The 14371-nt window shown below is 45.3% G+C and overlaps 1 protein-coding gene across 1 annotated transcript; it reads right to left on the bottom strand.

Moving 5' to 3' along the window:
- Positions 1-1504: 1504 nt before the first annotated feature.
- LOC125520748 (mucin-1-like) lies at positions 1505-3133 on the bottom strand. Its single transcript, XM_048685750.1, has one exon. The coding sequence runs from the start codon at positions 2976-2978 to the stop codon at positions 1680-1682; it is 1299 nt and encodes a 432-aa protein (XP_048541707.1). The 5' UTR covers positions 2979-3133; the 3' UTR covers positions 1505-1679.
- Between the last annotated feature and the right edge of the window lie 11238 nt (positions 3134-14371).

Genomic DNA, 14371 nt, shown 5'->3' with positions numbered 1-14371 from the left:
AATGCGGTTTGTTCGAGCGAGCGAGAGATGAGATACGCCATTGACTGCGACCGCGAGAGGGTGGATAGCTAGGGATGCATGTTCCTTCCAACCGACTGTTCCATTCACTAGTACTACTATAGTCTACTAGCCCAGCGTCGTAGTCGTAGCGCCTACGCCATAGCAAGGTACACGCAGCGTACAGCCATACAGTAATGGCGGCCACGCTACACACATGGCTAGCTGCGGGCGCGGTGCAGGAGCATCAGTAGCCTGCGGACGCGATCTGGTCCGGGCCCGGGTCATCGGCCGGGCGACACGCACGGGTCGGCGGGCCGCTGCTTGCGCGCCAATGGCGCTCCGGCTGCCGGAGCGCGTACGATTGTACTACCATTGTACCAATGGCCACGCACGCTCGTTACCCCGTGCCTCCGCTGGCCTACGCGTGCAATCGGCCTCTGCCGCAGCACTGCATCGCCCACCGACGCAGCGGCAGCCAGCCAGCCAGGAGAGACGAGAACGGCCGCGCCCGTGCATGCATGCGTCGAGGCAGCTCTGCTCCATGGCCGGGCAGTGCAAGCGGCCAGCGGTGCCGCGGGGCTCATGCGTGGTGTCATCGTCCTCGTGGCAGGCAGAGGCAGGCGGTTGCACGAGAGCGGATCGGGAGCCTGGAGCGGGGCAAAGGGTGGCCGCAGGGCGAAGAGCGCCAAAGGCGCCCCGGAAAAGGACACGGCCGGGCGGGGGAAAGAGATGCAGGCGGCCGGAATTTAAAAAGCTCGGGGGAGCAGGGAACGGGCCTCCTCCCCTCCCCGGCGTCAGCCCACATGGGCGCTGGAGCGTGCACGGGACCCGCCGCGGCCGGGGCGGCCACGTTGGCTGTCAGCGGCGGGGCGAGGCCATGATGCCGTAACGGGCATGCCAGGGCGCGGGGGCGGAGGCTTTGGTGTCAGCGCGTCTATTTTAGTTCTGGGGCGCTGGCGTCGGAGTAATTTTCTTTCTCTTCTGCGCGAATATTCACGGGGCGGGCACATGCGGCACAGTGCCCTACCGGATGCCCATGGATCCAGATCAAGCCGGAGCGGTTCAGCTCTTGTTGAGTGCTCCGGACCGGCCGGTTCAGCTCTTGCTGAACCGGGCGCCTACTGGCTAGCTAGTGCTAGTGGCTGGCCTCCTGCCACGGCTGCTGACTTCGATGCAGATAAGCACGGAAAATGAGGGGCTCGCCACTTCCCGTTGCTCTGCCCTAGAAATGCCACTCCTACTGCTTGCTTGCATTTGTAACTGTGCCATGCCAGCTCGATCGATCGGCAGAGCAATGCATTTGAATCAAGAGTGTGTGTCATTTGCTCATTTGAATCAAGTTGACAGCTGACAAGAGTGTGGATCTCTTCAAAAACAGCATTCGTTTGGAAAAACATCTTGTGATCTTTTTTCTTGCAAGCAACCAAATCAGAATCAGATGCGCTAGCTACAACGGCCTTGAGGATTGAGAAGAAGAGCAAAACTCCAAATTTACAGTCAAGAGAAAAGAAAACAGTCAATTGATTAGACCTTCTCATCAGCACCCCAAAGAACAAACCAAATCAGTTAAGAACCGAACAAAGCGCTATGCATCCATCATTGCGTCCCTAGCCTAGCCCGTCGCTTTCCATGCACGACGCACGCGCTCGATCGCCCGCCGTCTTCTCGGCTCGGCCGGATCACCCGCAGGGCCTCGGCAGCTCGCCGCTCCACCGCTGCGGCGTCGGCGTCGGCGTCTGCTTCCGGCCCAGGGTCGACGACCGGGACGACGACCTCGCTGAGGATGAGTCCTTGCTGGCCGCCGACTCCTTCTTGTCCTTGAAGAAGCCGAACACCGGCCGCGAGCAGACCGGCACGTTGAGCACCACGGGCGCCACGCGGACGCCGGACGAGTAGGACCGGTCCACGGCGCGGGCCATGGACCGGGACCTGGCGGCGGCGTGGAGGCTGCACGGGGAGCTGCAGCTGCGCTCCAGCCCCTGCTGGAACACGATCTTGCCCGAGGAGTTCATGCGCGGGGAGTCCACGGAGAGGCACCTCGACGCGTCCTGCCTGGGCGGCGACGGCCGGCGGCGCGCGGGGCTGTGGGCCGCGCGGCTGGAGGTGGAGTGGCGGTGCGAGGAGCGGACGAGGCGGAGGCGCGGAGGGTTGGGGTCGGCGGCGGAGTCGAGGGAGAAGCGCGGGTTGACGTCGTCGTGATCGTGGCCGGAGGAGGAGGACGAGGAGGAGTGCGAGAAGCGGGAGGAGGCGAGCGAGAGCGAGGCCTCCGAGTCGGAGCTGTCGCGGAGGAGCGGCGCCGACGCGAGGTCCGACGCCGTGCCCGTGGACGCCCGCCCGCCGTTGCTCCGCTGGAGGAGGAACTTGAGCGACCTCGCCGCCGACGAGCCCGCCGTCGTCGTCGTCGTTCTCCCGGGAGTCTTCGCCAATGCGGCCGCTGGCGACTGAGGCTGCGAGTGCGAGGAGGGCGTCCTCGGGCTCTGCGCGGCGGCCGCCCTCTTGAGCCCGAGCAGCTCGCGCCACCGGCTTGAGCAGCTGGGCGCCTTGGGGGAGAACACGTACTGGTCCGCAGCGCCAGCCGCCGCGCCGCCGCGGATCGGCCTCATCGGCTCCGGAGACGCCGGCATTGCCTCCAGCCGCGGCGGTGGTGCCGCCGCCGCGGCAGCCTCCGGCTCAGGCGCCGCAGCGGCAGCGGCATCGGCCCGGCGGAGCGGGAGCAGCTTCCCGTCGGCGAAGAGCTCGTCCGCGGGGAGCATGCTGGTGGTGCAGCCGCCGCCGCCGAGGCTGAACTCGAAGTCGATGAAGTCCTTGGAGATCGCGGGCGCGGCCACGGCGGGGTGCACGGGCGAAGCAGAAGACACTACAGCCGGCGTCTCCTCAGGCGCATCACGGCCGAACGAGGCGCGACACCCATAGGTGGACACAGCGGGCGCGGCTGCTGCTGCGGCAGGGACCAGGCTACTCGCGACGGCGGAGGTCATTGCCGGCGGCAAGGCAGGCGCATCCACGGGCGGGATCACACGCGCACGCTAATGAGCAGATCGCACTCTCACACTAGCCAGACGACAGACTGCGGCGAATCTCGTGGACGGAGGTGGGGGTGGGAGCGAGCCGGGGTAAAGGGTTCTGGTAAAGGCCCGTCGCGTATATATAAGCGGGGCGGGGCTACGGTGAAAATGTGCCGTTTGGGTGCGCTGGCGGGCGAGCCGGGCGGGCTGGCTGGCCGGGGTCCGGTTCGTGGAAAGCAGAGGAGATTGCGGGGTGGTCCTTACGGGTGCGCGCAGAGGCAATATACAGGCGCGTCGGGTTGCGGGTTTTTCGTTTGTAAAAAACGGCACCGGCCGGATCGGTACAGCTACGGGCCAGAGGGGGCGAGCGCGGCAAACATGGGGTTTCGTTCAATGGTTTTGGTAATGGATTTTGATGCTGGGTTTAGTGGCAGAATTAACGAGATTTAAGGGAAGAATGTGCTGCTAGTATGTGAGTTCACAGCAAAAAGGTTCAAATTCGGCTTTCAAAAAGGTTGGTGGAAACGGAAGGTTTTAATGTGTTCAATGGTTTTGGAAATTTGGGTACGTTTGCACCCCCCGGCTTATTATTTGACGATTGTGGGCTTGAAAGAGGAATCTGTTTCTGGCGGAATTAACAAAATTTAAGAAAAGAATGTGATGTTATAATAAAAAAAATTAAAAATTGGCATGATTGATATAATAAAAATGCCATGACATTAAAAATAAAAATTCCATGATGCAAAAAATATTAAAAACTTTCATGCTTTGTATTTTCAAAAATAAAAGGTGTCAAGCCAATAAGAAAAATACCATGCTATAGATTAAAAATTTCCATGCTCTCAAACAATAAAAAGGACACGCCTTAAGGATAAAAATGACATGCCCTCAATAATAAACATGTCATGGCAAAAACATAAAATAAATGCATCATTAAACTTGTCGTGGCAAAGCCAAAAGAATAATAAAAAACAAAACCAAACAAAAAATGCCATGGCAGATGCCTATTAAACTTATCGTGGCAAAATCAAACGAATAATGAAAAAACAAAAAATGCCATGACAAATGCATATTAAACTTGTCGTGGCAAAGTCAAAAGAATAATAAAAAACAAAACCGAACAAAAAATGCCATGGCAGATGCATATTTAAAACTCCATGATATTTGAAATAAAAATGGCATGGTTTGTACAATAAAAAATGCCATGTACACAAACATTTTTTCACCACTAACACAAAATTACCATGGCAAAATATATATTAAAACTGCCATGGTATGTTATAAAAAAAACTACCATGGTATGTTATAAAAAAACTACCATGGTTCATACAAATAATTTGCCATGAATGTAATAAAGGTCATAGTAAGCTCAACAAAGAGGAGTGTCATACAATGAAAAATGCCATGATATGTATTAATTGCCATGACAAAGTTATAGGAACAGTGGTACAATTGTCAAAAAATTGACAAGTTTCAATGAACAAACCCCCTCTACAAACTGCCATGCATGTGATGTATATTAAAAATGCCATGGCAGATGCATGTTAAAAACTCCATGATATTTGAAATAAAAATGTCATGGTATGTACAATAAAAAATGCCGTGTACACAAACATTTTTCCACCACTAACACAAAATTACCGTGGCAAAAAATATATTAAAACTGCCATGGTATGTTATAAAAAACTACCATGGTTCATACAAATAATTTGCAATGAATGTAATAAAGGTCGTGGTAAGCTCAACAAATAAAAGTGTCATACAATGAAAAGTGCCATGATATGTATTAACTGCCATGACATGCATTAATTGCATGACAAAGTTATAGAAACAATGGTATAATTGTCAAAAAGTTGACAAGTTTCAGTGAACAAACCCCCTCTACAAATTGCCATGCATGTGATGCATATTAATAATGCCATGATATTTGAAATAAAAATGTCATGGTTTGTACAATAAAGATGTCGTGTACACAAACATTTTTAACCACTGACACAAAAAATGCCATGGCAAAAGACATATTAAAAATGCCATGGTATGTTATTGTTCATACAAGTAATTTGCCATGGATATAAATGTCCATAATAAGCTCAACAAAGAAAAGTGACATACAATGAAAAATGACATGATATTTTTGAATTGCCATGGCAAAGTTATAGAAACATGTACAATTGTCGAAATAAAAACTTTCAATGAACAACCTCCTTCTACCAACTGCCATGTGATGATAAAAATCCAATTGTTCTCACAAACGTGCCATGCTCGGTAGAAAATGCCATGTGAGTGTTAAACCTTTTTCCATGTGAATGTTACAAAAGATCTTACAAATTTTCCATTCTGTTTTGAAAAGGATATGGAAAAGTGATGGGAGCAGGGTGTGGACTCTCTCTCTCTCTCAGCTCGCCATCGTCATTGCGAAATGGAGAAAGGTGGTGGTGGGGAGAAAGCGAGTGTGAGGATAAGGTGATCTCGATGCGTCACACATGTTCGCGCCGATGAAGCCACACAACAAACCAAAAAAGAAAGGTAACATGACTATTGCAAGTGCTTTAAGATCCGTGTTTTCCATCCAATGGCCAAAAGGTAGTTCGCTGAGAAATCCCTCCCAGGGAAGTCCGCCAGTTCACATTTCTACTTATTGTCTCACTAGTGTAGGCTCAAAAGCACAGGCGGAATTAACAAAACTTAAGGAACGAATGTGTTGTTAATATGTGAGTACACATCAGGTGTTTGAGATTGACTACCTCTGTTTCAAAATGTAGTTAGAAACGTTTGGGTTTTAATTTTTGTTTCAATGGTTTTGGGAATTTGGCTACGATATCGATTGCACCTCCCAACTTATTATCTGACCTATGTAGGCTCGAAAGAGAAGGCGGAAATTAACAACATCTGAGGAAGGAATGTGTTGTTAATATGTAAGTTCACATCAAATGTTTGAGTTTGAACCTCTTCGTTTAAAATGGTGGAATGTTGGGTATTAATTTTGTCAATTGTTTCGGGAATTTGGATACGGTTGCATCTGCCCACGTATTATCTAACCAATATTGGCTCAAAAGAGGAGGCGGAATTAACGAAACTTGAGGAACAAATGTGTTGTTAATATGTGATTCACATTAAATGTTTGAGTTCGACCATCTCCATTTCAAAATGCAGTTGGAAAACTTTGGGTTTTAATGTTTTGAATGATTTTAGAAATTTGGATACGGTTGCATCTCCCAACTTATTATCTGACCAATGTTGGCTCGAAAGAGGAGGCAGAATTAACAAAACTTGAGGTACGAAAGTGTTGTTAATATGTGAGTTTACATAAAATGTTTGAGTTTGACCATCTCCATTTCAAAATGTAGTTGGAAATGTTTGGGTTTTAAATTTTTTTCAATGGTTTTGGGAATTTGGATACAGTTGCACCTCCCAACTTATTTGCTCACCAATGTAGGCTCGAAAGAGAAGGCAGAATTGACGAAACTTAAAGAACACATGTGTTGTTAATATGTGAGTACATCAAATATTTGAGTTCGCCATCTTCGTTTCAAAATGTAGGTCGAAATGTATGGGTTGTCCCTAAGTTAGTGTCCTCGTTGGTCGGTTGGGTTTCCTCTAGGCTAGTGCAACAGGTGATTTCTCAATTATGTTAGTTGTTTTGACTTTGTGGTGTTGTGCTTACATTATCATGGTACTTGAGTTCTGGGTCGTGTTGTAGATGGCTTTGTTCTGGCTCTTGCAACAAATGGTTCATTGTTTTTATGCCTCGTGTGGTACTTTGTTTTAGTCTATGTTGGGTTTGGTTGCCTCCAACCGCAGATGCTAGCTCTTCAGTTAGTGATCCTTAGGCCATCTAAGTTTTTTCTAGTTGGGTCACGTCACTTATATTGATCATGCCCCTTTTTTGGCGGTATATCATCTTCATTTTTAATAATTTCGTATGCAACTCTCTCCTCCATGCTTAAAAAAACGAGACATAGTGGATGTTTTCAAAGTCCATGACTAACGCAAGGTACTGATGTGTCCATCGGTCTCGCAAACATGAGAGGTAGGTGGTGCACTCCTGAGTAGTCGTCCTGTTGTCGGTGAATCACCAATGGAGGTGACATCGCCAATCCCGATGCTTCATGACTCCGGTCATCATTCTTGTATAATTGAGTAAAGCTTTTTGTGGGTGCATGTGCTTGGGGGTGTGCATTGATCTGTGTGTCTACATATTTTGAAATGAAATGTGTCATATGATTCGCGTATAACATTTTGTTACAAAGTTAGAACCACAAAAGTGTTGGGGAACGTTACATGGAAAACAAAAAAATATTATGCGCACACACAAGATATATCAATGGAGATGCATAGCTATGAGAGGGAGAGAGTATCTACATACCCTTGTAGATCGCTAAGCGGAAGCATTTATCAACGTGGTTGATGTAGTCGTACACCTTCACGATCCGTCCCGATCAAGTACCGAACGTACGGCACCTCCGCGTTCAGCACACGTTCAGCCCGATGACGTCCTCGCCTTCTCGATCCAGCAAGAGAGGCGAAGTAGTAGATGAGTTTCGGTAGCACGACGATGATACGTCTCCAACGTATCTATAATTTTTGATTGCTCCATGCTATATCATCTACTGTTTTGGACTATATTGGGCTTTATTTTCCACTTTTATATTATTTTTGGGACTAACCTATTAACCGGAGGCCCAGCCCAGAATTGTTGTTTTTTTTGCCTATTTCAGTCTTTCAAAGAAACGGAATATCAAACGGAGTCCAAACGGAATAAAACCTTCGGGAACGTGATTTTCTCACCGAACGTGATCCAGGAGACTTGGACCCTGCTCCAAGGAACAAAAGAGGTGGTCACGAGGGTGGGGGGCGCCCCCCCCTAGGGCGCGCCCCCCTGCCTCGTGGCCCCTCAGTGCTCCTCCGGCGTACTCCTTCCTCCTATATATACACACGTACCCCCAAAGGATCAGAAGAGGAGCCAAAAACCTAATTCCACCGCCGCAACTTTCTGTATCCATGAGATCCCATCTTGGGGCCTGTTCCGGAGCTCCGCCGGGAGAGGGCCATCATCACGGAGGGCTTCTACATCATCATAGCCTCTCCGATGAAGTGTGAGTTTACCTCAGACCTTCGGGTCCATAGTTAGTAGCTAGATGGCTTCTTCTCTCTCTTTGAATCTCAATACAAAGTTCTCCCCCTCTCTTGTGGAGATCTATTTGATATAATCTTCTTTTTGCGGTGTGTTTGTTGAGACCGATGAATTGTGGGTTTATTATCAAGTCTATCTATGAATGATATTTGAATCTTCTCTGAATTCTTTTATGTATGATTGGTTATCTTTGCAAGTCTCTTCGAATTATCCGTTTGGTTTGGCCAACTAGATTGGTAGTTCTTGCCATGGGAGAAGTGCTTAGCTTTGGGTTCGATCTTGCAGTGTCCTTTCCTAGTGACAGAAGGGGCAGCAAGGCACGTATTGCATCGTTGCCATCGAGGATAACAAGATGGGGTTTATTTCATATTGCATGAATTTATCTCTCTACATCATGTCATCTTGCTTAAGGCGTTACTCTGTTTTTAACTTAATACTCTAGATGCATGCTGGATAGCGGTCGATGAGTGGAGTAATAGTAGTAGATGCAGAATCGTTTCGATCTACTTGTCACGGACGTGATGCCTATATACATGATCATGCCTAGATATTCTCATAACTATGCTCAATTCTGTCAATTGCTCAACAGTAATTTGTTCACCCACCGTAGAATACTTATGCTCTCTAGTGAAACCTATGGCACCCGGGTCTATTCTCATCATATCAATCTCCATTACTTTAATCTTTCTTTGCTTTTTTACTTTGCCTTTACTTTTTACTTTGCATCTTTATACCAAAAATACCAAAAATATTATATCTATCAGATCTCACTCTCGTAAGTGACCGTGAAGGGATTGACAAACCCTAATCGCGTTGGTTGCGAGTAGCTATCGTTTTGTGCAGGTACGAGGGACTTGAGCGTGGCCTCCTACTAGATTGATACCTTGGTTCCCAAAAACTCAGGGAAATACTTACGCTACTCTGCTACATCATCCCTTCCTCTTCAGGGAAAACCAACGCAAGCTCAAGACGTAGCAAGAAGGATTTCTGGCGCCGTTGCCGGGGAAGTTCATGCAAGTCAAGATTTGACTCCTGATAACGAGCCATTTCTGGCGCCGTTGCCGGGGAGTCTACGCAAAAAGTCAACATACCAAGTACCCATCACAATCCCTATCTCTCGCATTACATTATTTGCCATTTGCCTCTCGTTTTCCTCTCCCCCCAATTCACCCTTGCCGTTTTATTCACCCTCTCTCTCTATCCTCCCTCTCTATTTGCCTCTTTTCCCTCGCCATGTCAGAACCAAAAAGAGTTGGGGGTTCTCTCCCAAGTTCTAGTGCATTAGACAATCCTGCTATCTTATCTAAACTCATAAATCGGAATGCTATAGAACAACTTGCCGGAGTTCTCAATGAGAACCTTAGTAATTTTAACTTTCTGGAATTTTTCGTTATTTACTTGATGAATCTTTGAAAGATGCTTGGGATAGTCTATTAAGGATCTGGGCTAGCTATGTACCCCAATATCAAATTGAGGTTTACTTAAAAAGCTTTTATGTTGGGCTACCCGCTTCATTCAAACAAGTCTTAGATTCTATTTTCGAGGGGGGTTTTCTTGAAGGGGACCCCATAAATACCTATGAGAGGATGAAAAATATATTTGGGCACCCCATTAATGAGAAAACTGAAATCACATCTCTCTTGCTTTCTTACCAAAATGAATCTATTAAAGAGATAAAAGCTAGCCTAGATGCCAATTTCCGCAACATTCTTAATCCTTCTTCTACCATTAATGGACATGTACTCTGTCAAAATAGAAATATTAATTCCATAGATAACAAGCTTGCTCTCTTTTTCTCTAAAACCAAAGATGGCAATACCTAGATCTATCCTCGCTTTTGTGCCTAGCTAGGGGCGTTAAACGATAGCGCTTGTTGGGAGGCAACCCAATTTTATTTTTATTCCTTTCTTTTTGCTCCTGCTTAGTAATAAATAAATTATCTGGCCTCTGTTTTGGTTGTGTTTTTTGTGTTTAATTAGTGTTTGTGCCAAGTAGAACCGTTGGGAAGACTTGGGGAAAGTCTTGTTGAACTTGCTGTAAAAAACAGAAACTTTAGCGCTCACGAGAACTGCTGTCATTTTTATTTGAAGAGTGATATTTAGTTAATTCTTTTTGCAGATGATTAATAGATAAATTCCTCACGTCCAGAAATTTATTTTAGAATTTTCGGGGTTCCAGATCTTGCGCTAGCTACAGATTACTACAGACTGTTCTGTTTTTGACAGATTCTGTTTTTTGTGTGTTGTTTGCTTATTTTGATGAATCTATGGTTAGTAAAATAGTTTATAATCCATAGAGAAGTTGGAATACAGTAGGTTTAACACCAATATAAATAAATAATGAGTTCATTACAGTACCTTGAAGTGGTCTTTTGTTTTCTTTCGCTAACGGAGCTCATGAGTTTTCTATTTTGAGTTTTGTGTTGTGAAGTTTTCAAGTTTTGGGTGAATTCTTTTGATGGATCATGGAACAAGGAGTGGCAAGAGCCTAAGCTTGGGTATGCCCATGGCACCCCCAAGATAATCCAAGGACACCAAAAAGTCAAAGCTTGGGGATGCCCCGGAAGGCATCCCCTCTTTCGTCCACTTCCATCGGTAATTTACTTGGAGGTATATTTTTATTCACCAACATGATATGTGTTTTGCTTGGAGCGTCTTGTATTATTTGTGTCTTTGTGTTTTAGTATGCCCCAATCATCCTTTCTGTACACACCTTTTGAGAGATCCATACATGAATTAAAATTTGATAGAATACTCTATGTGCTTCACTTATATCTTTTGAGCTAAGTAGTTTTGCTCTATGTGCTTCACTTATATCTTTTCAGCTATGTAGTTTTGCTCTATGTGCTTCACTTATATCTTTTGAGCGTTATAATTTTGCTCTATGTGCTTCACTTAGATCTTTTAGAGCACGGTGGTGGATTTGTTTTAAAGAAACTATTGATCTCTCATGCTTCACTTAAATTATTTTGAGAGTCTCTTAATAGCATGGTAATTTGCTTAATAATAATATGCTTGGTATTCAAGATTTGTGAAACTTTCTTTTGAGTGTGTTGAATACTAAGAAAAGATTGAAGCATGATAATTGTTTTGAGATATGGAGGTGATAATATTAAAAGTCATGCTAGTTGAGTAGTTGTGAATTTAAAGAATACTTGTGTTAAAGTTTGTGATTCCCGTAGCATGCATGTATGGTGAACCGTTATGTGATGAAGTCGGGGCATGATTTATTTATTAATTGTCTTCCTTATGAGTGGCGGTCGGGGACGAGCGATGGTCTTTTCCTACCAATCTATCCCCCTAGGAGCATGCGCGTAGTACTTTGCTTTGATAACTTCTAGATTTTTGCAATAAGTATATGAGTTATTTATGACTAATGTTGAGTCCATGGATTATACGCACTCTCACCCTTCCACCTTTGCTAGCCTCTCTAATACCGCGCACCTTTCGCCGGTATCATATACCTACCATATACCTTCCTCAAAACAGCCACCATACCTACCTATTATGGCATTTCCATAGCCATTCCGAGATATATTGCCATGCAACTTTCCACCATCTAGTTCATCATGACACATTCATCATTGTCATATTGCATATCCCGGTACACCGTCGGATGCATTCACATAGAGTCATATTTTGTTCTAAGTATTGAGTTGTAAGAAAAATAAAAGTGTGATGATCATCATTATTAGAGCATTGTCCCAGTGAGGAAAGAATGATGGAGACTATGATTCCCCCGTAAGTCGGGATGAGACTCCGGACGAAAAAAAGAGGCCAAAGAAGCCCAAATAAAAAGAGGCCATAAAAAAGTGAAAAGGCCCAAATAAAAAAAATGAGAGAAAAAAAGAGAAGGGACAATGTTACTATCCTTTTACCACACTTGTGCTTCAAAGTAGCACCACGATCTTCATAGTAGAGAGTCTCTCATGTTATCACTTTCATATACTAGTGAGAATTTTTCATTATAGAACTTGGCTTGTATATTCCAATGATGGGCTTCCTCAAATTGCCCTAGGTCTTCATGAGCAAGCAAGTTGGATGCACACCCACTTAGTTTCTTTTTGAGCTTTCATATACTTATAGCTCTAGTGCATCCGTTGCATGGAAATCCCTACTCACTCACATTGATATCTATTGATGGGCATCTCCATAGCCCGTTGATACACCTAGTTGATGTGAGACTATCTTCTCCTTTTTGTCTTCTCCACAACCACCATTCTATTCCACCTATAGTGCTATATCCATGGCTCACGCTCATGTATTGCGTGAAGATTGAAAAAGTTTTGAAAAAGTTAGAGTATGACACAATTGCTTGACTTGTCATCGGGGTTGTGCATGATTTAAATATTTTGTGTGGTGAAGATAGAGCATAGCCAGACTATATGATTTTGTAGGGATAACTTTCTTTGGCCATGTTATTTTGAGAAGACATAATTGCTTTGTTAGTATGCTTGAAGTATTATTATTTTTATGTCAATATAAACTTTTGTCTTGAATCTTTCGAATCTGAATATTCATACCACAATTTAGAAGATTTGCATTGAAATTATGCCAAGAAGCACTCTGAATCAAAAATTCTCCTTTTATCATTTACCTACTCGAGGACGAGCAGGAATTTAGCTTGGGGATGCCTGATACGTCTCCAACGTATCTATAATTTTTGATTGCTCCATGCTATATTATCTACTGTTTTGGACTATATTGGGCTTTATTTTCCACTTTTATATTATTTTTGGGACTAACCTATTAACCGGAGGCCCAGCCTAGAATTGCTATTTTTTGCCTATTTCAGTGTTTCGAAGAAACGGAATATCAAACGGAGTCCAAACGGAATAAAACCTTCGGGAACGTGATTTTCTCACCGAACGTGATCCAGGAGACTTGGACCCTGCTCCAAGGAACAAAAGAGGTGGTCACGAGGGTGGGGGGCGCCCCCCCCTAGGGCGCGCCCCCCTGCCTCGTGGCCCCTCAGTGCTCCTCCGGCGTACTCCTTCCTCCTATATATACACACGTACCCCCAAAGGATCAGAAGAGGAGCCAAAAACCTAATTCCACCGCCGCAACTTTCTGTATCCATGAGATCCCATCTTGGGGCCTGTTCCGGAGCTCCGCCGGGAGAGGGCCATCATCACGGAGGGCTTCTACATCATCATAGCCTCTCCGATGAAGTGTGAGTAGTTTACCTCAGACCTTCGGGTCCATAGTTAGTAGCTAGATGGCTTCTTCTCTCTCTTTGAATCTCAATACAAAGTTCTCCCCCTCTCTTGTGGAGATCTATTTGATGTAATATTCTTTTTGCGGTGTGTTTGTTGAGACCGATGAATTGTGGGTTTATGATCAAGTCTATCTATGAATAATATTTGAATCTTCTCTGAATTCTTTTATGTATGATTGGTTATCTTTGCAAGTCTCTTCGAATTATCCGTTTGGTTTGGCCAACTAGATTGGTAGTTCTTGCCATGGGAGAAGTGCTTAGCTTTGGGTTCGATCTTGCAGTGTCCTTTCCCAGTGACAGAAGGGGCAGCAAGGCACGTATTGCATCGTTGCCATCGAGGATAACAAGATGGGGTTTATTTCATATTGCATGAATTTATCTCTCTACATCATGTCATCTTGCTTAAGGCGTTACCCTGTTTTTAACTTAATACTCTAGATGCATGCTGGATAGCGGTCGATGAGTGGAGTAATAGTAGTAGATGCAGAATCGTTTCGATCTACTTGTCACCGACGTGATGCCTATATACATGATCATGCCTAGATATTCTCATAACTATGCTCAATTCTATCAATTGCTCAACAGTAATTTGTTCACCCACCGTAGAATACTTATGCTCTTGAGAGAAGCCACTAGTGAAACCTATGGCCCCCGGGTCTCTTTCTCATCATATCAATCTCCATCACTTTATTATTGCTTTGCTTTTTTACTTTGCCTTTTACTTTTTACTTTGCATCTCTATACCAAAAATACCAAAAATATTATATCTATCAGATCTCACTCTCGTAAGTGAGCGTGAAGGGATTGACAACCCCTAATCGCGTTGGTTGCGAGTAGCTATCATTTTGTGCAGGTACGAGGTACTTGAGCGTGGCCTCCTACTGGATTGATACCTTGGTTCTCAAAAACTGAGGGAAATACTTACGCTACTCTGCTGCATCATCCCTTCCTCTTTGGGGAAAACCAACGCAAGCTCAAGACGTAGCAGACGACATGATGACGGTGCTGGTGAAAC

This window comes from Triticum urartu, chromosome 7, assembly GCF_003073215.2.
Source record: "Triticum urartu cultivar G1812 chromosome 7, Tu2.1, whole genome shotgun sequence".
NCBI classification, from domain to species: Eukaryota; Viridiplantae; Streptophyta; class Magnoliopsida; order Poales; family Poaceae; genus Triticum; species Triticum urartu.
Note: the sequence above shows the minus strand (reverse complement) of the source record. Positions and strands in the feature narration are given on the sequence as shown.

Bases quoted from the DNA above. Each gene is read 5' to 3' on its own strand.
- LOC125520748 (XM_048685750.1), bottom strand. From the start codon at position 2,978: ATGACCTCCGCCGTCGCGAGTAGCCTGGTCCCTGCCGCAGCAGCAGCC.